Source organism: Leucopleurus acutus (assembly GCF_964270905.1).
Source record: "Leucopleurus acutus genome assembly, chromosome: 11".
Classification (NCBI taxonomy): Eukaryota; Metazoa; Chordata; class Mammalia; order Artiodactyla; family Delphinidae; genus Leucopleurus; species Leucopleurus acutus.
The window spans coordinates 32,361,028-32,384,115 of record NC_139152.1 but is presented as its reverse complement, the minus strand read 5'-3'; the positions used below and the strand labels follow the sequence as shown (position 1 = coordinate 32,384,115).

General features: G+C 34.9%; 1 protein-coding gene across 1 annotated transcript in view; it reads right to left on the bottom strand.

The window, feature by feature from the left end:
* The window catches only part of LRRK2 (leucine rich repeat kinase 2), a gene marked incomplete at both ends in the record, with an annotated part of 152,938 nt that overhangs the window by 65,785 nt on the left and 64,065 nt on the right, over nucleotides 1-23,088 (bottom strand). The window contains 6 exons of the mRNA XM_082849938.1: nucleotides 3,806-3,954; nucleotides 4,238-4,488; nucleotides 11,862-12,079; nucleotides 12,581-12,650; nucleotides 13,077-13,195; nucleotides 19,509-19,697. Coding sequence (XP_082706064.1) covers nucleotides 3,806-3,954; nucleotides 4,238-4,488; nucleotides 11,862-12,079; nucleotides 12,581-12,650; nucleotides 13,077-13,195; nucleotides 19,509-19,697 — 996 coding nt within the window. The remainder of the gene's footprint in view (nucleotides 1-3,805; nucleotides 3,955-4,237; nucleotides 4,489-11,861; nucleotides 12,080-12,580; nucleotides 12,651-13,076; nucleotides 13,196-19,508; nucleotides 19,698-23,088) is intronic.

Sequence of the window (23,088 nt, the reverse complement as noted above, 5' to 3'; positions counted from 1 at the left end):
AGAAATCATTAGAATATTCATTTCAAATTATGTGTGATATTATGGGACATACATTATAGATTAATTCAAATTACTCTGAAGTAAGTCTAACAAAACATTTTGGAATATTTTACTAATCCACAATATAATATAAAAATAAAAATTTTCTATAACACCATCTTGTAAAGAGTATTCTATGGAATAATTATGGATGTTACTTAATAAAAGTATTCTTTGATCATATGATCTTAAGAGATTAGGGACCTCTCCACAGAGATTTCTACCTTGAATTTGGTGTTATTTCAATACATGCTTTTGTACTTTTATGATGTATGCATCCACAGGTAATACATATTACTGTTTTGCATTACATAAATATCATCATATCGTACATGTCTATATTCAATTTGCTTTTTCATGTAACAATTTTTTTAGATTTATTCTTCATGTTGATAAATACATCTTATTCATTTATTTTAACTGCTACATAGCATTTCCATTGTATGAATATAGCCAATTTATTCACTCTCCTGTTGATAGACATTTACATTCTTTCCAATGTTTGGCTACTATGAAAAATGCCATAATAAATATTCCTATGCTTATGCTTACTTGCTGAATACTCAGTGCCTATGACAATGTTTAGCAAATTGTCAAAAAAAACCAAAAAGCAAAAGGGTCTTCTGTGAACAGTGAGAGGATGCCTCTATTGTATATAACCACTAGTAGAATTCCTGAACAGTAGGGCATCTACAATTTCATTAGAAATGCCAAATTTCCCTTTAAGACAGATACGCCAATTTTGTCAGTTATTCCTAAGGTATTTTATATCTTTTGAGACTAAAAATATATACTTTACAAAAAAAAAAGGGATTAGGGAAACATTATGCAAAATAAAATTTAGTATTTCAGAGCTGTCAATATTCTGGTATATTTTATGAATTTCCAAAAGGGAAATACAGTACGAGGTACCTCCAAGGAATAAAATTCTATGGAACATAATTTTGGAAACTGAGCAAATCATACAGACTGTTTTCTCATCTGTAAAATAGTGAAGCTAAATCAGATGAACTCTGAGATTCTTCAGAGATCTGAAAATCTGTGGTTCTATGAAAGTGGCTTGAGAAATTATTTCTTAGCATTTTCAAGGTTAAAAATATGGGTTATGTTTTATCCAGAAAATCTTCGAGGGTCAAAATGTTCCAGGACATTACTAGAAGCTATTTTCCTGAGAAGCAGAAAGGTACATGCTATACTTCACCTATTTCCAAAAAGTATTTGTAGCAAAATAAATTAGTAGAAATGATTCTCCACTTAGGAATTAAAAGTCTTAAGGTTCAGATTCTATATGGAAGACTGATAAAATCAAAGAACTAAAACTTCATTTCACATGGGAATTTTTTTTTTTTTTTGTGGTACGCGGGCCTCTCACTGTTGTGGGCTCTCCCGCTGCGGAGCACAAGCTCCGGACGCGCAGGCTCAGCGGCCATGGTTCACGGGCCCAGCGGCTCCGCGGCATGTGGGATCTTCCGGGATCGGGGCACGAACCCGTGTCCCCTGCATCGGCAGGCGGGCTCTCAACCACTGCGCAACCAGGGAAGCCCCCACATGGGAATTTTTAATGGTTGTGGTCCCACTCAGGTATGACCTCCATAATGCGTCTTTCCAAATATAAAACCACTTCTAAAATTATTACAAAGTCGTGCAGTGCAAACATTTTTTGAACATAGGTATGTTCAAGCTTTCACAACTAATTAATTAATTCTATGCCCCTGAACATGTCACACAAAAATCTCAGAGCTTCAATTTCCTCAATTAGTCAAGCAGAGATCATACCTGTCCTACCCTATGGGATTTTTGTGAGATTCAGCTGAGATAACATATTGACCATAAGCTAGCCTTAGGGTCCCTCAGATGCTCTTCTTTCCAGACTTAATTAAACGTCACAGACACAGACACACTTCCCTGCCTCCACAGTCTGGATCAGATCCCCTTGAGGTACCCTCATAGCATCTTGAAACTTCTCCTCACAGCACTTAGTACGATATACAATTACATTTATTTATTCCATCATTATTCAATGTCAGTATTCTGCACTTAACTACACGTTCCTTAAGGACAGAGACTGGGTTGCTTTACTCACTAGTGAGTGAATCACTCTATTCCCCAGGTTCACTCTCATGGTAAGAACATTGTCAATATCCAAAGAGGGTGGAAGGAAGGGAAAAAGAAGGAAAATAATTCGATGCAAATTAATATGGATTTTATTGTTAGTAGTTTCTCAAAGTTCTGGGAAAATAAAATATTTTAAGGTAAGTTGTCAAACTATATTCTGCAATTAAACAATATTAAAAATTATTTTACCAAGTCAGGTATAGGTATGTGGGTGGCAAGGTATGCATGGCCTCCATTAAGGAAGATAAAATAGGGAAAGTTCCCACTTATTTCCATAGAAGTATTCTGTTCCTCAATATTAGAACTTTCAGACAGGCTACAAATGAACATAATTCCCTGTTGTCTCACACGCTACAAGAACATAGAGTATTCCAGGATTTTTAACAAAAGTGATGATTATATTGTGTATTATTATAATATTTTGCACAGAGCAAGAGCTCAATGAATACACATTAACCTAACTAATTTAAAAACTTTTAAATAATTAATTTTATTTCTAAAAAATAATAATAGTGGGCTGCCCTGGTGGCACAGTGGTTGAGAGTCCGCCTGCCGATGTAGGGGACACGGGTTCATTCCCCGGTCCGGGAAGATCCCACATGCCGTGGAGCGGCTGGGCCCGTGAGCCATGGCCGCTGAGCCTGCGCGTCCGGAGCCTGTGCTCCGCAATGGGAGAGGCCACAACAGTGAGAGGCCCGCGTACCGCAAAAAATAATAATAGTAGTACTTATACTCCAAAAATCTGCTGAAGAAACTTCAGTAGGAAACTCAGTATTTCTGCTTCAAGCAGTTCAGGCAACTTATAAGCATTTTTAGTATAATCGTGTAAAAGGAACCACAGTTTAATGACTATCTGCAGTCCAAGATATTGACATTTTAGCCTAGGACAATAACAACATGTTAAATACTGTAATACAATTTTTAATATTAAAATTTTAAAATATTAAAAACGACTTTTTTTAGAGCAGCTTTAGGTTTATACAAAAATTGAGCAGAAAATATAGAGAGCTCCCACATCTATCTTTTCCCCTCACCATCACCACCCCAGACACATGCATCTTTTCCCCATCATGAACAACTAGAATAGTTTGGTATACTTGTATGTATAATTGACGAGCCTATATTAATAAATTATTATTAACTGAAGTCCACAGTTTACCATAGAGTCCACTCTTTGTGTACTATATTCTGTGGGTCTTGACAAATGAATAATGACATGTATCCACATTACAGTATCACACAAACTAATTCCACTGCCCTAAAAATCCCCTCTTCTCCACCTAGTCATCACTCCCTCCCTCCAAAATCTTGGAAATCACTGATTATTTTACTAACCCCTTAGTTTTGCCTTTCCCAAAATGTCATATAGTTGAAATTATACAGTGTGTAGCCTTGTCAGATTGGCTTCTTTCACTTGGCAATATTCATTTAAGTTCCCTCCACATTTCACGGCTTGACAGCTCAATTCTTTTTATCACCAACCTGCTAACTTGATATTTAAAACTCCAGCATAATATTTAACTGAAATGCCACCTTTAAATCCCCACCTAAAATGTCCATATATGGCTCATGCAATTACATTTATTTGTTGCATTCGACCCATACAACACTCAAAAGGACTGGAAGGAGAAGACTCATATAAAACACTTACCAAGAAAATTCATTCTGGCACTTAAACTCTCCACTTTAGGACAAGTCTCAAGAAAGTCCTCTGATAGAGATGAAATGTGGTTTTTACTAAGGTTTAAAATCTTCAGTTCCTTCAGGCTCAAAGGGGAATATATTCCTGATATTTTATTTCTAGTCGTAAGAGACAAAATGAGGATTAAATTGCATAAATTCACATGCTTTGAAGAAAAATAGTCAAAATATCTTCAAAAATAGCATTAAAGCACATTTATTAATTTTAAAATTAGTTTTAAAAATTTAAGTCAATTGAAAGAAACTGTATTATGAATTTCCTCAGTCTTTTATCACATTACCATGTAAAAGTCATTACTACGGAAACAATGTCATTGTATGTCAACCTTATGAAACTTCAATGTGAGGTGACACTTTTTTCTTCAATGAACCCCTTTCTTACCCTTCTAAAATGAGCTGTTCAAGTTTCTCTACCACATCACCGAGATTCTCAGGAAGAAAAGATAGCTGATTGTAGGACAGGTTAAACTGTTTCAAGGTTGAGCACCTCACAGCCCGATCCAAAACTACTGAGGGTCCAATGTCGTTTCGAGAGACGTCAAGGTTGGCAATACAATTCATTTTCAACAAGTAAGGGGGGAATGATGTAAATTTATTACTTTGCAAGTCCAAATGTGTCAAACACTTCAGAGTCTGGAAAGACAATATTTTAAAATTTTTTAATGAACCACCTGAACAACTTAAGTTTAGCTAATATTTCTGCCTTCCATACTTCTGGTAACTAGAACCATTAAGAATTTTCCAAAAAACTGAAAACACAATCTACAAGAGAACTTCAGTATACTGACTGGTACTACCTGCTCTGCTAATAAAATGGGTAAAGCCAGGAAAAATATAACAGGTAGAAGGTCAAAAGCACGCTCATAGAAATAAGGTTTAGAGTCTAATTCAGTTTTTCTCGTAAACTATTCCTGCAATGAGTAAAATGGAAGAATACTTTTGAACTAATGATTTAATGAATAAGCAGTATAACATAATCCTGGGAATATAGTTTTTAACATTAGCTTTTAGAAATTGTTACACATTTTAATATAAATAAGATTTACCATAAACTAGTCATGTATATAATACACATTTTATTTTATAACCTCCTTTTTATTTTCTATTTTTTTATTTTTTAATTTATTTTATTTATTTATTTTTGGCTTCATTGGGTTTTTGTTGCTGTGCACAGATTTTCTCTAGTTGCAGTAAGCAGGAGCTACTCTTTGTTGCAGCTTGCGGGCTTCTCATTGCGGTGGCTTCTCTTGTTGTGGAGCACAGGCTCTAGGCACAAAGGCTTCAGTAGTTGTGGCACGCAGGCTCAGTAGTTGTGGCTCGTGGGCTCTAGAGCACAGGCTCACTAGTTGTGGTGCACAGGCTTAGTTGCTCCGCGGCATGTGAGATCTTCCCAGACCAGGGCTTAAACCTGTGTCCCCTGCATTCGCAGGCAGATTCTTAACCACTGCGCCACCAGGGAAGCCCTAACCTCTTTTTTTAAATGAAACATTTTGTTTCAAATCTCTATTTTCTATTTTTAATCAATTTCTAATTTTACTATGATAATAGCAAAACTTCCATTTATGTATCATATCAATTTTTAAAATGTTTCGTATGAATTATTGTCAAAGGGCTAAACTACCAAAAAACAATCACTTCTTTATTCTCCTCCTTATATATCAATATATGTACTTATTCTCATATGGAATTCTAAACAGTTTAACATGATTATAAAGTCTTATTAATGGATCACTGCCCAAAAAAATCGGTTTCAAAATTTCTATCATTGTTTCAGATACTACAAGATTATTCAGAAGGAAAGATTTTTACATTATTTATTCCCAAGGTTTAATCACCAAATTTTCTTGTAAAGAGACAGCCAAAAGCAGTAACAAAAAGTCCCATCTAGTGGTGCTGACTTGAAATTTCCTTGGAGAAAGTTATGAGCTGGCCCAGTCTTTGAATGCCCTAATGTATCTCACCTTGCCATGCTCTATTCATTCTCTTTGTTTCCACTAGGCTAAATTCTAGTTTTCTTTTACTTAATATTTAGCAAATATTGACGGTCTACCAAGGGTCAGTCATTAATTCCTTCACAAATTAGTTCAGTAATCATCTATCAAACGTCTACTATATGTCATACCTTAGTAGGCACTGGGGATACATGTGAACAAGTCTAAAACAGTTCCTGTTCTAAAGGAGTTTACAATTTTGTGAGGACAATATACTTTAGATCAAAATTTATAGTAATGAGCACTGGAAGAAAAAGAGTGGGTGCCGGGGAAAGGTAAACCAGATGGTAGCCAACCTAGCCTGGAGGGAAGACAAGAGAAGAAAGGAAGAAGATGGTAAGGAAGTGACATTTAAAATGAGGTCCTTTGAAAACTTCCCTAACATGGGAAAGGAAATAGTCAATCAAGTGCAGGAAGCACAGAGAGTCCCATACAGGATAAATCCAAGAAGAAGCACACCAAGACACATATTAATCAAACTATCAAAAATTAAATACAAAGAAAACATATTAAAAGCAGCAAGGGAAAAATACCAATAACATACAAAGAAATCCTCATAAGGTTAACAGCTGATCTTTCAGCAGAAACTCTGCAAGCCAGAAGGGAATGGCAGGACATATTTAAAGTGATGAAAGGGAAAAATCTACAACCAAGATTACTCTACCCAGCAAGGATCTCATTCAGATTTGATGGAGAAATTAAAAACCTTTACAGACAAGCAAAAGCCAAAAAAATTCAGCACTACCAAACCAGCTTTACAACAAATGCTAAAGGAACTTCCCTAGGCAGGAAACACAAGAGAAGGAAAAGACCTACAATAAAAAACACAAAACAATTAAGAAATGGGAATAGGAACATATATATCGATATTCACACTTAAATGTACATGGACTGAATGCTCCAACCAAAAGACACAGACTGGTTGAATGGATACAAAAACAAGACCCCTATATATGCTGTCTACAAGAGACCCACTTCAGACCTAGGAACACATACAGACTGGAAGTGAGGGGATGGAAAAAGATATTCCAAGCAAATGAAAATCAAAAGAAAGCTGGAGTAGCAATTCTCATATCAGACAAAATAGACTTTAAAATAAAGACTATTACAAGAGACAAAGAAGGACACTACATAATGATCAAGGGGTCAATCCAAGAAGAAGATATAACAATTGTAAATATTTATGTACCCAACATAGGAGCACCTCAATACATAAGGCAAAGGCTAACAGCCATAAAAGGGGAAATCAACAGTAACACAACCATAGTAGAGGACTTTAACACCCCACTTTCACCAATAGACAGACCATCCAAAATGAAAATAAATAAGGAAACACAAGACTTAAATGATACATTAAACAAGATGGACTTAATTGATATTTATAGGACATTCCATCCAAAAACAACAGAATACACTTTCTTCTCAACTGCTCATGGAACATTCTCCAGGAGAGATCATATCTTGGGTGACAAATCAAGCCATGGTAAATTTAAGAACTCTGAAATCGTATCAAGTATCTTCTCCGACCACAACACTATGAGACTAGATTTCACTTACAGGAAAAAATCTGTAAAAAATGCAAACACATGGAGGCTAAACAATACACCACTTAATAACCAAGAGATCACTGAAGAACTCAAAGAGGAAATCAAAAAATACCTAGAAACAAATGACAATGAAAACATGACGACCCAAAACCTATGTGATGCAGCAAAAGCAGTTCTAAGAGGGAAGTTTACAGCAACACAATCCTACCTCAAGAAACAAGAAAAATCTCAAATAAACAACCTAACCTTACACCTAAAGCAATTAGAGAAAGAAGAACAAAAAAAAACCAAAATTAGCAGAAGGAAAGAAATCATAAAGATCAGATCACAAAGAAATGAAAAAGAAATGAAGGAAATGATAGGCAAAAAAGATCAATAAAACTAAAAGCTGGTTCTTTGAGAAGATAAACAAAATTGAAAAACCATTAGCCAGACTCATCGACAAAAAAAGGGAGAAGACTCAAATCAATAGAATGAGAAAGGAAAAAGGAGAAGTAACAACTGACACTGCAGAAATACAAAGGATCAGGAGAGATTACTACAAGCAACTCTATGCCAATAAAATGGACAACCTGGAAGAAATGGACAAATTCTTAGAAAAGCAAAACCTACCGAGACTGAACCAGGAGGAAATAGAAAATATAAACAGACCAACCACAAGCTCTGAAATTGAGACTGTGATTAAAAATCTTCCAACAAACAAAAATCCAGGACCAGTTGGCTTCACAGGTGAATTCTATCAAACATTTAGAGACGAGCTAACACCTATCCTTCTCAAACTCTTCCAAAATATAGCAGAGGGAGGAACACTCCCAAACTCATTCTACAAGGTCACCATCACCCTGATACCAAAACCAGAGAAAGATGTCACAAAGAAAGAAAACTACAGGCCAATATCACTGTTGAACATAGATGCAAAAATCCTCAACAAAATATTAGCAAACAGAACCCAACAGCACATTTAAAGGATCATACACCACGATCAAGTGGGGTTTACCCCAGGAATGCAAGGATTCTTCAATATCTGCAAATCAATCAATGTGATACACAATATTAACAAATTGAAGAATAAAAACCACATGATCATCTCAAAAGATGCAGGAAAAGCTTTTGACAAAATTCAACACCCATTTATGATAAAAACCCTCCAGAAAGTAGGCATAGAGGAAACTTTCCTCAACATAATAAAGGTCATATATGACAAACCCACAGCCAACATTGTTCTCAATGGTGAAAAACTGAAACCATTTCCTCTCAGATCAGAACAACTCAAGGTTATTTACTCTCACCACTATTATTCAACATAGTTTTGGAAGTTTTAGCCACAGCAATTAGAAAAGAAAAAGAAATAAAGGGAATCCAGATCGGAAAAGAAGAAGTAACACTGTCACTCTTTGCAGATGACATGATACTATACATAGAGAATCCTAAAGATGCTACCAGAAAACTACTAGAGCTAATCAGTGGATTTGGTAAAGTAGCAGGATACAATATTAATGCACAGAAATCTCTTGCATTCCTATACAGTAATGATGAAAAATCTGAAACAGAAATTAAGGAAACACTCCCATTTACCACTGAATAAAAGAATAAAATACCTAGGAATAAACCTACCTAAGGAGACAAAAGACCTGTATGCAGAAACTATAAGACACGGATGAAAGAAAGTAAAGATGATACAAACAGATGGAGAGATATACCATGTTCTTGGATTGGAAGAATCAACATAGTGAAAATGACTATACTACCCAAAAAAACCTACAGATTCAATGCAATCCCTATCAAACTAGCAATGGCATTTTTCACAGAACTAAAACAAAAAATTTCACGATTTGTATGCAAACACAAAAGACCCCAAATAGCCAAAGCAATCTTGAGAAAGAAAAACGAGCTGAAAGAGTCAGGCTCCCTTACTTCAGACTATACTACAAAGCTACAGTAATCAAGACAGTATGGTACTGGCATAAAGACAGAAATACAGATCAATGGAACAGGACAGAAATACCAGAGATAAACCCACGCAATATGGTCACCTTATTTTTTATAAAGAAGGGAAGAATATACAATGGAGAAAAGACAGCCTCTTCAATAAGTGGTGCTGGAAAACTGGACTGCTACATGTAAAAGAATGAAATTAGAACACTCCTTAATACCATATACAAAAATAAGCTCAAAATGGATTAAAGACCGAAATGTAAGGCCAGACACTATCAAACTCTTAGAGGAAAACATAGGCAGAATACTCTATGACATAAATCACAGCAGGATCCTTTTTGACCCATCTCCTAAAGAAATGGAAATAAAAACAAAATAAACAAATGGGACATAATGAAATTTAAAAGCTTTTGCACAGCAAAGGAAACCATAAACCAAAAGAAAAGACAACCCTCAGAATGGGAGAAAATATTTGCAAATGAAGCAACTGACAAGGCATTAATCTCCAAAATATACAAGCAGCTCATGTAGCTCAATATCAAAAAAAGAAACAGCCCAATCCAAAAATGGACTGAATAAGTACAGACATTTCTCCAAAGAAGATATACATATTGCCAACAAATACATGAAAGGATGCTCAACATCACTAATCATTAAAGAAATGCAAATCAAAACTACAATGAGGTATCACCTCACACCAGTCAGAATGGCCATCATCTAAAAATCTACAAACAATAAATGCTGGAGAGGGTGTGGAGAGAAGGGAACCCTCTTGCACTGTTGGTGGGAATGTTAATTGATACAGCCACTATGGAGGTTCCTTAAAAAAATGAAAATAGAACTACCATACGACCCAGCAATCCCATTACTAGGCATATACCCTGAGAAAACCATAATTCAAAAAGAGTCATGTATCACAATGTTCATTGCAGCTCTATTTACAATAGCCAGGACATGGAACCAACCTAAGTGTCCACTGATAAAGAAGATAAATGTATAAAGTAGATGTGTCACATATATACAATGTAATATTACTCAGCCATAAAAAGAAACAAAATTGAGTTATTTGTAGTGAGGTGGATGTACTTAGAGTCTGTCATGCAGAGTGAAGTAAGTCAGAAAGAGAAAAACAAATACCGTATTCTAACACATATATACGGAATCTAAAAAGAAAAGAAGAGAAAAGAACATGTTTCTGAAGAACATAGGGGCAGGACAGGAATAAAGACACAGACATAGAGAATGGACTTGAGGACACGGGGAGGGGGAAGGGTAAGCTGGGACGAAGTGAGATAGTGGCATGGACATATATACACTATCAAATGTAAAACAGATAGCAAGTGGGAAGCAGCCGCATAGCAGAGGGAGATCAGCTCGGAGCTTTGTGAACACCTAGAGGGGTGGGGTAGGGAGCTTGGGAGGGAGACACAAGATGGAGGAGATATGGGGATATATGTATATGTATAGCTGATTCACTTTGTTATAAAGCAGAAACTAACACACCACTTTAAAGCCATTATACTCCAATAAAGATGTTTAAAAAAAAAATGAGGCCCTTGTAACTTGGGGGATTTATGCAGGTAAAGAGGAGAATAGAGTGGGGATATACTTTAGACACTGGGGTAGTGTTAGGGATCACCTTTTTTTCTTCTCTTTCCGCAGATATACAAACTTTAGGGTAAAGATACCACTTAAATATATTTAAAAATCATGCAATGTTGCTCTTAAAATATGTCAAAATTATGGTAAATTTTAAAAATTAGAAAAAGGGAAATGTACTGGCAACAACACTAGTTTATAAAAACAGGTATAATTCTTTTTCAAACTTTGCAGTTCAGTTCAAGAATTTGTTTAAAAATTTAAACATTTGTATTAAGATCGTTTTGTCCGTATATTTTCTTTGACTTCTGATCTATAGTACATAAAAAAAGGATGAACAAAGTCAATAGTCAGAGGACTACCCTATCAGCAGACTATTTTGTACTTTAATTTTTATGAAATAGGAACTTTGAGCATAAAAATCAATTTTTAAGCTGCATATAATTTCAAAACTCAATTAATGCCTTATGGATAGTTTAGTTGAGCCTCTGTATTTTGCAGATAAGAAAATTAGGGTCTACAGCAGTCAGAGTAATATGTTCTTATTGTCACACAGTTGGTAGCTGAGCAGAGCCAGGACCACCAAACTAGGTCTAACCTAATTTAAACAGTTTAAGTTGTCCTACTAGAATTAAATAATTGAAGGCATAATCAACACATAGCCTTGCTAGACTTTAATACTTACCATGTAGCATCAGGACAGAACCTCGAATTCCTTTTTAATCACATTTCCATTTCCATTACCTGCCCCCAAAGATGCTTCTGGAATACCACACAGACTAAGATACTTGTATGACAACCAAAAGAATGGGGGAATTATTGTCCAATGACACAAAAACAGAACATTCCTTTTAAAGATTTAAGCATGCAAGTTAGATATAAATGTAAAAGCTCTTCAAATATCCTGAGAATTATAAGGATAAATTAAACTTACTTCACATAGTTGTTGTGGAAAGCTCGTGAGTGCATTCTGGTGAAGTTCCAGCTTTTCAAGATGCTCCAAATGACCACTTATACAGGATTTCTGGCTCAGGGCATCAATATCTCTTAGTTCATTTGCTGAAAGGTCTAAAGATGTAATATATTCTCTCTCAGAAGACAGGGAAGAAATGCTGTCTGAATGCCTCATATGTGATTGGAATTTTGATGCTCCTTTTGTCAAAAACAAACAAACAATGGAAATATAAGCAAGTAATTTAAGTTCATATGGTAAACATTTATGGATCACCTACTACTGTCAGGCTCTCTTCAAGGCACTGGAAATTCAACAGAAAACCAAACTATGGAACTTAGATTACAGTGGCAGAGATAAACAGTAAATAATAAATATTTAATCAGGTGGTATAAGTAGTGTAAAAAACCAACAGACCTGAAGAAGAACATCAAAAGTGGCATTGGTGAGGGTATTATTTACATTTCAGGAACACAGTAGAAAGGATAAAAAGTGTATGATGTATAACATCATAAAGGCTAAATTTTTAAATCTATAATTGTATTTCATTTTTCTACAGTCTATGGAATCATTAGGTAAATATAATTTGAAGGTTATGTGAAATTGGCATCAAGAAAGTTTGCATAATCAGAGGAAATTTATCAAAGTGCTGTATTCTGCTCAAAATATCTATTTACTTGTGATTACTTTCAAATACTTACTGAGCGAATCATCTGAAGTCAATATTTTTCTTTTTCTCTTCAGTAAATCTTCATGATCAAACATGGGTCCCTATTAAATATTTATAATAAATTACCATCATTTTTTGGAGCAAAGAGAACATTTTCCTATCTGGTTTCTTTAGGAGTCACTATAAGATTACTAGCTAAAATATTCATGGGACCAAGCCATACCATAAGACACAGACCTAGTCTGGGCTCCATAGACATGAAGCTCTAAAAAGAAAAAAGAGTAAAACCATTTTAAACTGTACAGAGCACCTATATGCCCCAAACATGCTCAAAAGTCTACAAATGTAAATTTAAAATAGCATACGTGCACGCACACACACACGTGTATAGAGAGAGAGAGAGAGAGTTTTCTCACATTAGGGAATTTCTGCACCAATAGCTCCTAGCTTTGGCACAAAATTTCAGTTATTGAAAGAATGTCAAAAAATATACAATATTTAACTGCAGTTTTTACAGTATAACTTACCAATGAATTGGAATGTCTTTGCAAATTTGGTGAGCAACGCTGCAAGGCAGGATCTTGGTAAAATTCTCCTACGCTAATTGAATTTGATTTCTTTTTCACAAGAAATGAGCCTTCACTTCCTATTTTTAAACAATAACATAAAGGCAAGTAAGAAAAGCTGACCTAATCATAAGATGCTAGCATAGTAGTTCAATCACAAAACATTAAACACATTTTCATGAATGGAAATTGCCCAATTCCTTTTGTAACATCTTTAAAATAGAAATGATAAACTATGTCAGCTTGTCATTTTCAAATTCAACTACATTATTCTTCATCCACAAATATTTATTGAATGGCTGTCACAGACTAGACACTGAGTAAGTGCAGGATAAAGATAAGCAGGAAAAATAATCCAGGCCTCATATGAGCTCATAGTACAGCAGGAAAGAGCCAAGTAAAAAAATAGTTACAAGTGCTACAATAAATACATGCATGTTCAGGAAGCAGAGAAAGTTTATACACAAATCTGATCAATGTTATTCCTTTCTGTTTCTCTGAATTTTGCTTAGAAAATTTTCGAATCTTGTTTTAAATATTGGAATCACACTAAATTATTTAACATTCAGTAATTTTGAGTACATCTCTGTTTGAATTACATATTTTATAGTTTCATTTATGAAATGACATTAAAATAAACACAATGAACTTAGTTGGCAATATTGTTTTGAGAGAGAAAAGAATTACTTTTAAAACTATGGATTTTCAAGAAAATAAGGATCAATATTAGTCATATTTTAAGGATAAATAATGTAGAGCCATTTTTAAGAACTCATGAGATTTTAAATTCTATCACTTTTTATCTTAGAAGCATAAAGAATTAATTGTGTCAAAACATTATAAAATTTACAAATCCAAAAATCAATTATTTTTACATTAGCATTTCTGATGTTTTCCTTTATTTAAAAATATTTAAAGAGAATTCTTCTTTCATCTATGATGGTGTAACAAACACTAAACTTAACCTCCCCACAACAAACAACTAGAAAATTGGACAAATTTTTTTAAACAACTGGTTTCAGACATTGGGCTGCAGAGAGTACAGGACTGTATAATCCCTGAAAGAAGAGAAACAAACTATGTGAACCTTATGATCACCCTGGCTTTCTGCCTGGAGGCAATTTAAGGGCCATAGGCACAATGAGAAGGAATTTAAACAAAGCACAATGGCTTTCTTGAGATGAGGAAATGGAGATCAGTGTTCATAGAGACTAACTTAGCTGGGAGTTCCAGGAGAGAGTCATGGAAAAAGAGCTCCAGTAATCTGCATAGGGATTTCCTATAGCTGTGCACTAGAAGAAATGTAAAAGGGAGCTCTTCAGGAGGAAGGAAATGATACTAGATGCAAACTTGGATCAATATAAGGAGGTTAAGTCATCAAAAAAATTATAGTATTTAATGTATGTTCACCCAGTAACAGAGCTTCAAAATACACAAAGCATAAACTGATAAAATGAAAAGGAAAATTAACAAATTGGCAATTACAATCTCAACATTTTGTTCTTAAATATAACAAGTAGAGAAAAAATCAGTAAAGATATAGAGGACCTGAAAAACACTATCAAACAAGTTGACCCAATTTCACCCAACAACAACCAAATACACATTTTTTTAATTGCACATGAAACATTCACCAAGATAGACCACACAGTAGTCCACAAAGCATGTCTCAATAAATGTAAAAGGACAGAAATCATCAGAGTAGGTTCTTTAACCACAACAAAATGAAATTTGAAACCAATAAGAGAAAGCTATGTGGAAAAATGTCCAAGTATTTGGAAAATAAACAACACTCCTCTAAATAACTCATGAGTCAAAAAATCACAAAGGAAATTAGAAAATTTCAAAAGTGAATGTAAACAGAATATATAAAAGTTGTGGGATGCAGCTAAAATGGTGCTCAGAAGGATCTGCATGGTCTTAAATGTTTATACTATAAAATTAGAAAGCTCTAAAAATCAGTGTTCTAAGCTTCCATGTTAAGAATCTATAAAATAAGAGTCAAATAAAATCTAAATAAGTAAAAAAAAAAATAAAAGAAAAAGCAAAAATCAATGAAAAATAAAATGGACAATCAATACAGAAAGTCAATGAAACAAAAACCTGATTCTTTGAAAAGATCAATAAAATTGATAAATCTTGAGCTAGACTGAAGAAAGAAAAAAAGGAAAGACAAAAAATATCAATGTCAAGAATTAAAGATCAGATATCACTAATGATCTTATAAACATTAACAGGACAATAAGAGATTATAAATAACAATAAATAAATTTGGCAACTTATGTAAAGTGGACAAATTCCTTGAACATTTCAAATTACAAAAACTGACAAAAGAAGTAACAGAAAAATCAAAAGAACCATAAATTTATTAAAGTTATTATATTTATAATTAAAAAGCCTCCCCCCCACCACCAAAAAGTATTCCTAACCTACAAGGCTTTACTCATGAATCCTATTAAACATTTAAGACCTCTCCTACACAAATTCTTTCAGAAAACAGTGGAGTTAGGAGCACTTTCCAATTCATTTCAAGAGGCTAGCATACTCTCATAGTTACAACAAAACAAAACTACAGACCAATATCTCTCATAGATGCAATATCCTTAACAAAATTTTAGAAAATCAAATCAAATAATATATTAAAAGGATAAACCACCATAACCCAGTAAGATTTCCCCCAGAAAAGTTTGGTTTAACATTAGGAAATCAATCAATGTAATTAACTAAATAAGAGAATAAAGGGAGAAAATATGCCCATTTCAACAGATGCAGAAAAGCATTTTCCAACACCCATTATGATAAAAAGTCTCAGCAAATAATTACTAGAAACAAGTTTCCTAAACCTGATGAAGGATAGCTATTAAAAAAAAAAAAAACTACATATAACATCATACTTAATGATGAGAGACTGAATGCTTTCCCCCTAAGTTTGGAAGCCAGGGAACAATGCCTACTCTTACCACTTCTATTCAGCATAGTACTGGAGGTCCTAGCCAGTGTAATAAGACATGAAAAAGAAGAAGAAGAGAAAAAGATATACAGGTTAAAAGGAAGAAGTAAATCTGTCTGTATTAGCAAATGGCATTATTGTGAACATAGAAAAATCTGTGGAGTCAACAAAAAGCTGTCAGAACTCATGAGTTTTGCAAGCCCACAGGATACATTAACATACAAAGAAATCAACTGCATTTCTATAAACCAGCAGTGAATGAACTACTGGAAATTGGAATTCAAAAACAATACTATTTACAATAGCATCAAAAAACATGCAATACAAAACAGTGGTGGGAGAAATTTAAATGACAAATAAATGGAAATAAATACTACATTTATATGTCAGAAAACTCATTATTAAGACACCAGTTCCCTCAAATTTATTTCTAGATTTAATCTAAAGAAATTTTTATTTATATGTTAATTCTATATTATATAACAATAATATATTATTTATACATTAATTCTATATTAAATGTATACATAGATTTAATTCTAATAAAAAATCCCAGCATAAAATTAATTAGTTGATTCAAAATGTATATGGAAATGCAAACAATCTAGTATAATAAGAAAAATTTTGAAAAAGAACACCACCAGAGAACTTATACTACCAGATTTCATTAAGCTAAAGTAATCAAGACAGTATGGCATTGGCATAAGGATAAAGATTTAAATCAATGGCACAGAATAAAATCCCACTCCTAGGCATATACCTGGAGAAAACCATAATTTGAAAAGATACATGCACCCCAATGTTCACTGCAGCACTATTTACAATAGCCAGGACATGGAAGCAACCTATTCCATCAACAGAGGAATGGATAAAGAAGATGTGGTACACATATACAATAGAATATTACTCAGCCTTAAAATAAAGAACAAAATAATGCCATTTGCAGCAACATGGACAAACCTAGAGATTGTTGTACTGAGTAAAATAAGTCAGACACAGAAAGACAAATATCATATGATGATATCACTTATATGTGGAATCTAAAAAAAGGGTACAAATGAACTTATTTACAAAACAGAAGTAGAGTCACAGATGTAGAAAACAAACTTATGGTTACCAGGGGATAAGGAGGGGAGGGATAAATTGGGAGACTGGGATTGACATATACACAATACTATATATAAAATAGACAGCTAATAAGAACCTACTGTATAGCACAGGTATGTCTACTTCATACTCTGTAATGGCCTATAATGGGAAAAGAACCTATAAAAAGAGTGGATATATGTATAACTGATTCACCTTGCTGTACATGTGAAACTAACACAACATTGTAAGTCAACTATACTCCAATAAAAAATTTTTTTTATTTTTTTTAAAAAAGAATGCAGAAATAGAACCACACCTATATGGTCAGTTAAATTGGACAAACATGCCATTAATTCAATGAGGAAATATAGTATATTCAACAAGTGATGTTAAAACAACTGGATATCTATGTGGAAAAAAATAAATGTCAATTCTTCACTGACACTATATACCAAAATTAAAATGGATTATAGACCTAAATGTAAAAGCTAAGAATTTAACACTTCTATGAGAAAACATAAGAGGAAATATTCACAAATTTGAGATAGGAAAAGATTTCTTAAATGGGATAGAAAAAGCACAAACTAGAAAAGAAAAAACTGAAACACTGCACTTTTCAAAATTTAAGACCTCTGCTCTTTGAAAAATAACATTAATAAATGAAAAAACAAGCTATAAACGAAAGAAAATATTTGTAATTCATATATCTGTCAAATGACTTCTACTTAGAATATAAAAAGAACTCTTAAAATAACATGACAAGACAATTAAAAGTTAGCAAAAATTTGAACAGACACTTTGCAAAGAAAATATCAATATATGAATGGCCAATAAGAACATGAAAATATTCTCAATATCAATAGTTTTCAGGGAAATGAAAATTAAACCCAAATAAGCTAGGACTACAGCCTCACTAGAATGGCTAAAATTAAACTGACTTACGATACTAAGTGTTATAGTGTAATGAGGATTCAGAGCAACTAGAATTTTCATACATTGCTGGTGGGAGTATAATATGGTATAACCACTTCAGAAAACAGCCAGACATAAAAAAGGACATACTGTATCCTATTTATATGAAACTTGAGAAAATACTATTTTAATCTATTGTGACAGAAAGCAAATCAGCGGTTGCCAAGGGACAAGGTAGGGGGGGACGTTTTTTGTAAAGAGACATATAAAGGAACTTTTCTGGATGATAGAAACGTTGCATAACTTAAGTGGTGATGATTACATGGATGTATAAATGAAAACATATACTTAAAATGGGTAAATTAGTATATCTCAGTAAAGTTGCGGGGGGTTTTGTGTTATTTATTTATTTTTGGCTGCATTGGGTCTTCGTTGCTGGGTGTGGGCTTTCTCTAGTTGCGGCGAACAGGGGCTACTCTTGGTTGTGGTGCGCAGGCTTCTCATTGCGGTGGCTTCTATTATTGCAGAGCACAGGCTCTAGGTGCGTGGGCTTCAGTAGTTGTAGCACATGGGACCAGTAGTTATGGCTTGCGGGCTCTAGAGCGCAGGCTCAGTAGTTGTGGCGCGCAGGCTTGGCTGCTCTGCGGCATGTGGGATCTTCCTGGACCAGGGCTCGAACCCATGTCCCCTGCATTGGCAGGCAGATTCTTAACCACTGCACCACCAGGGAAGTCCCAATAAAGTTGGTTTTAAAGAATGTTTGGACTTGAGACATGAGATTTTGGAATAACTCATTTCTGCCCTCTCAAATGTCTTTATTCTATCACCCAAAGGTTTCAATCATACTATTTTAATAAAAAAGCACCTCACCCTATTTTTACCAAACTGTATTATGTTAAATGTCAGCCTTAATCACTGCCATTAATATCTTGCCATGTTAAATTTTTGTTATTTCAGGAGTTATTAAAATATTATTTTTAACTCTAATAAAGATAAAAATATTTTTTATTAAGCACTTTCTATTTGCAAACACTCTCCCAGACACTTTACATACATTTTTCCAAATTCCTATAAATAATCCTGGAAGTTTAGCAACACTGCCTTTAATAAGGATAAGGGGCTTACACAAACCACAGAAGTATCTAGTCGATGATGGAATATGGAATCCAATTCCAGTCTGAGTCAGTGTTTTCACTGCAATAGCCACCACTCACTGATTATGGGCAGTATGATAACACTTAAAAGTGTAGACATACATTTTCTTCATTGCCTTAAGTAGTAGTAAAGTAATAGTAAGCATTAACTATTTCCACTAATGAATACAGTTTTCCTCAAGATTTTCCAAATGAAGTAAATCAGATTTTTGTCTCAATTTCTACTGTTCAATGCCAGAGGGTAAGTGTTTTAAAACATAACTGACTCTATTGTTTAGTAATAATTACCTTCACTATCCAGGTCATCACTTTGAGCAAATACACTGTCAACATAAGACTCAGGAATGAAGGTCCATTCATCAAATTTATCAAGTATTTCTTCAGAAAAAGTCCCACTGCTGCCTGAGGCTGTTCCTTCTTCCACAGCACTTTTCATCTGATATCTGAGCACCATTCTCGCTAGGGTGGATCCTATATCTAAAAATAAAACGATATACCAGCAACAACTTTTTATTTTTCAACATCTTTATTGGAGTATAATTGCTCTACAATGTTGTGTTAGTCTCTGCTTTATAACAAAGTGAATCTGCTATACATATACGTACATCCCCATATCTCCTCCCTCTTACGTTTCCCTCCCACCCTCCCTATCCCACCCTTCTAAGTGGTCACAAAGCACTGAGCTGATCTCCCTGTGCTATGCGGCTGCTTCCCACAAGCCATGCCATTCTCTCACTTCGTCCCAGCTTACCCTCCCCGTGTCCTCAAGTCCATTCTCTACGTCTCCATCTTTATTCCTGTCCTGCCCCTAGGTTCTTCAGAACCTTTTTTTTTTTTAGATTCCATATATATGTGTTAGCATATGGTATTTGTTTTTCTCTTTCTGACTTATTTCACTCTGTATGACAGACTCTAGGTCCATCCACCTCACTACAAATAACTCAATTTCGTTTCTTTTTATGGCTGAGTAATATTCCATTGTATATATGTGCCACATCTTCTTTATCCATTCACCTGTCAATGGACACTTAGGTTGCTTCCATATCCTGGCTATTGTAAATAGAGCTGCAATGAACATTGTGGTACATGACTCTTTTTGAATTATGGTGCTCTCTGGGTATATGCCCAGTAGTGGGATTGCTGGGTCGTATGGTAGTTCTATTTTCAGAAATCAATAATTATACAAGCATAAACATATATCATACCAAAGTTCCTTATATAGTCTCCTACTTCTAAGATTTTTTATTCTTACTTCAAAGTCACTTTACAATCATGATACTGTATAAAGTAGCAGGCAATGAACTTAAATTTTTTTTTTAATTTACACAAAGCTTTGGTGTTGGTGACAAAACTGAACCTTTATGAAACTAACTTGATCCAGGAAAAGGTCTGGGACTTGAAGCCAGACAGGCCTGTGCTCAAGTCACCTGCAAGTTATACAAGCTCCCTGAGTGTCAGTGTCCTCACTTGGGAAGTGAAGACAACAATATACACAGCACAGGATTATGGAAAAAATTAAAGAATATGAGGTATGTGAAGTTTTTAGCAGAATATTTAGAACACAGAAGATAATAAATGATATTCTTATTTTTATAAACTATTTGCTGAGTGATTCATTCTATTAGGAAATTTGATGAAATTTCAAAATTCTTCTTAACATTTTCTTGCTATTTTACTGCATTTTATATTATGCTCTATTTTGACGAAATAAGTTGGCAGAGTTCTCATTGTCCTACATATATCCTGGAAAATTTCTTCAAATATTACTCTCATAACTCACATTACAACATGTGTGCGTAACTCAAATAGTACCTGGAAAATGTTTTAAAGCTTTGAATTCAAAATGTCCTTTACTCAGACCAGTTGTCAAAAAATTATGGCTATGCCCTCCAATCTCTCAAATGACATTATATTTTTTAAATTAGGTAAGACTTGTCAATACTTGTAAAAAACTTCATACAGAAACAAAAGAATACCCTGAATGTATATCTCCGTTCGTACCTCTCCAAAGGCCCACAATTCCTCTCCATCAGAGATCAAAGATTAAAGTAAGCAGGTTGTTGGCATGAGACCAATTGAAGTGATAAAACATAGACTCTAATCATATTTCATTAGTTTCCAAGGTCCCCAAAGGCAACCAAGGCACCCATTTCTGGATTATTTTCTCAACATGGTCTTTTCACATTCGAACACTTATGACTACCATATCCCAATTGTCTTTTCACCAATATTAGTATACTAAAAACACTGTTCTCTAACTGTTTTTTCCCTTAAGAATGCATTCTAAGGGCTTCCCTGGTGGCGCAGTGGTTGAGAGTCCACCTGCCGATGCAGGGGACACGGGTTCGAGCCCTGTTCCGGGAAGATCCCACATGTCGCGGAACAACTAAGCCCGTGTGCCACAACTACTGAGCCTGTGCTCTAGAGCCCAGGAGCCAAAACTGCTGAGCCCACGTGCCACAACTACTGAAGCCTGCACACCTAGAGCCTGTGCTCCACAACAAGAGAAGCCACCGCAGTGCAAAGCCCGCGCACCTCAATGAAGAGTAGCCTCTACTCGCTACAACTAGAGAAAGCCCGTGCACAGCAACGAAGACCCAACACAGCCAAAAATAAATAAATTTATTTTAAAAAAAAAAGAATGCATTCTATATCTGGATATTTGGATTTGCTAGATGTTTTTCTCCCAATGAATGCAAAGCATTCCACTGCATGAACATACCATAATTAATTTGAATAGTTCCTTTCGGGGAATACTTAGGTTTTTCCCTAATTTTTTGTTATTATGAATAATATTTTTTTTCTTATTTATTTATTTATTTATTTTTGGCTGTGTTGGGTCTTCGTTTCTGTGCGAGGGCTTTCTCTAGTTGTGGCAAGCGGGGGCCACTCTTCATCGCGGTGTGCGGGCCTCTCACTATCGCGGCCTCTGTTGTTGCGGAGCACAGGCTCCAGATGTGCAGGCTCAGTAGCTGTGGCTCACGGGCCTAGTTGCTCTGTGGCATGTGGGATCTTCCCAGATGAGGGCTCGAACCTGTGTCCCCTGCATTAGCAGGCAGATCCTCAACCACTGCGCCACCCGGGAAGCCCTATGAATAATATTTTAATGTGCATCCTTGAACATAATTTTTGTGCACATTAAGAATGCCTGGGGCTGCCCTGGTGGCACAGTGGTTGAGAATCCGCCTGCCAATGCAGGGGACACGGGTTTGAGCCCTGGTCTGGGAAGATCCCACATGCCGCGGAGCAACTAGGCCCGTGAGCCACAACTACTGAGCCTGCGCGTCTGGAGCTTGTGCTCCACAACAAGAGAGGCCACGACAGTGAGAGGCCCGTGCACCACGATGAAGAATGGCCCCCGCTCGCCGCAACTAGAGAAAGCCTGCGCACAGAAATGAAGACCCAACACAGCCAAAAAAATAAATGAATGAATAAATAAATAAAATTAAAAAAAAAAGAATGCCTGTATCATGGACCCCTATCAGCATATTCCTGGGTCAAAAAAGTATGGGTGTACATTTAAAGTATTAATGGATATTGCCAAATTTTCCTCAAAAGAGGAAGATTTTAATTCATATCTATAATGTGTGAAGTGCCTGTTTCCACATATGCTTATCAACATAATTTCTTACCGAATTTTATGTTTGCCTATACTATATTTAATGAGCACTTACTATGTGAAAAGCACTAGTATAGATGCTAGTGGTAACTGTCATCAATGTACTTAATGTATACAAGATCTATATTAACTTGAAATTACATCCTTAAGTGAAATGCGAAGTATACTAACTTGAAAATGCAAAGTATATATGTGTTTATGTTTCCATGCACATATTTTAATTCATATGTAAGCATACAAAAAGTCTAG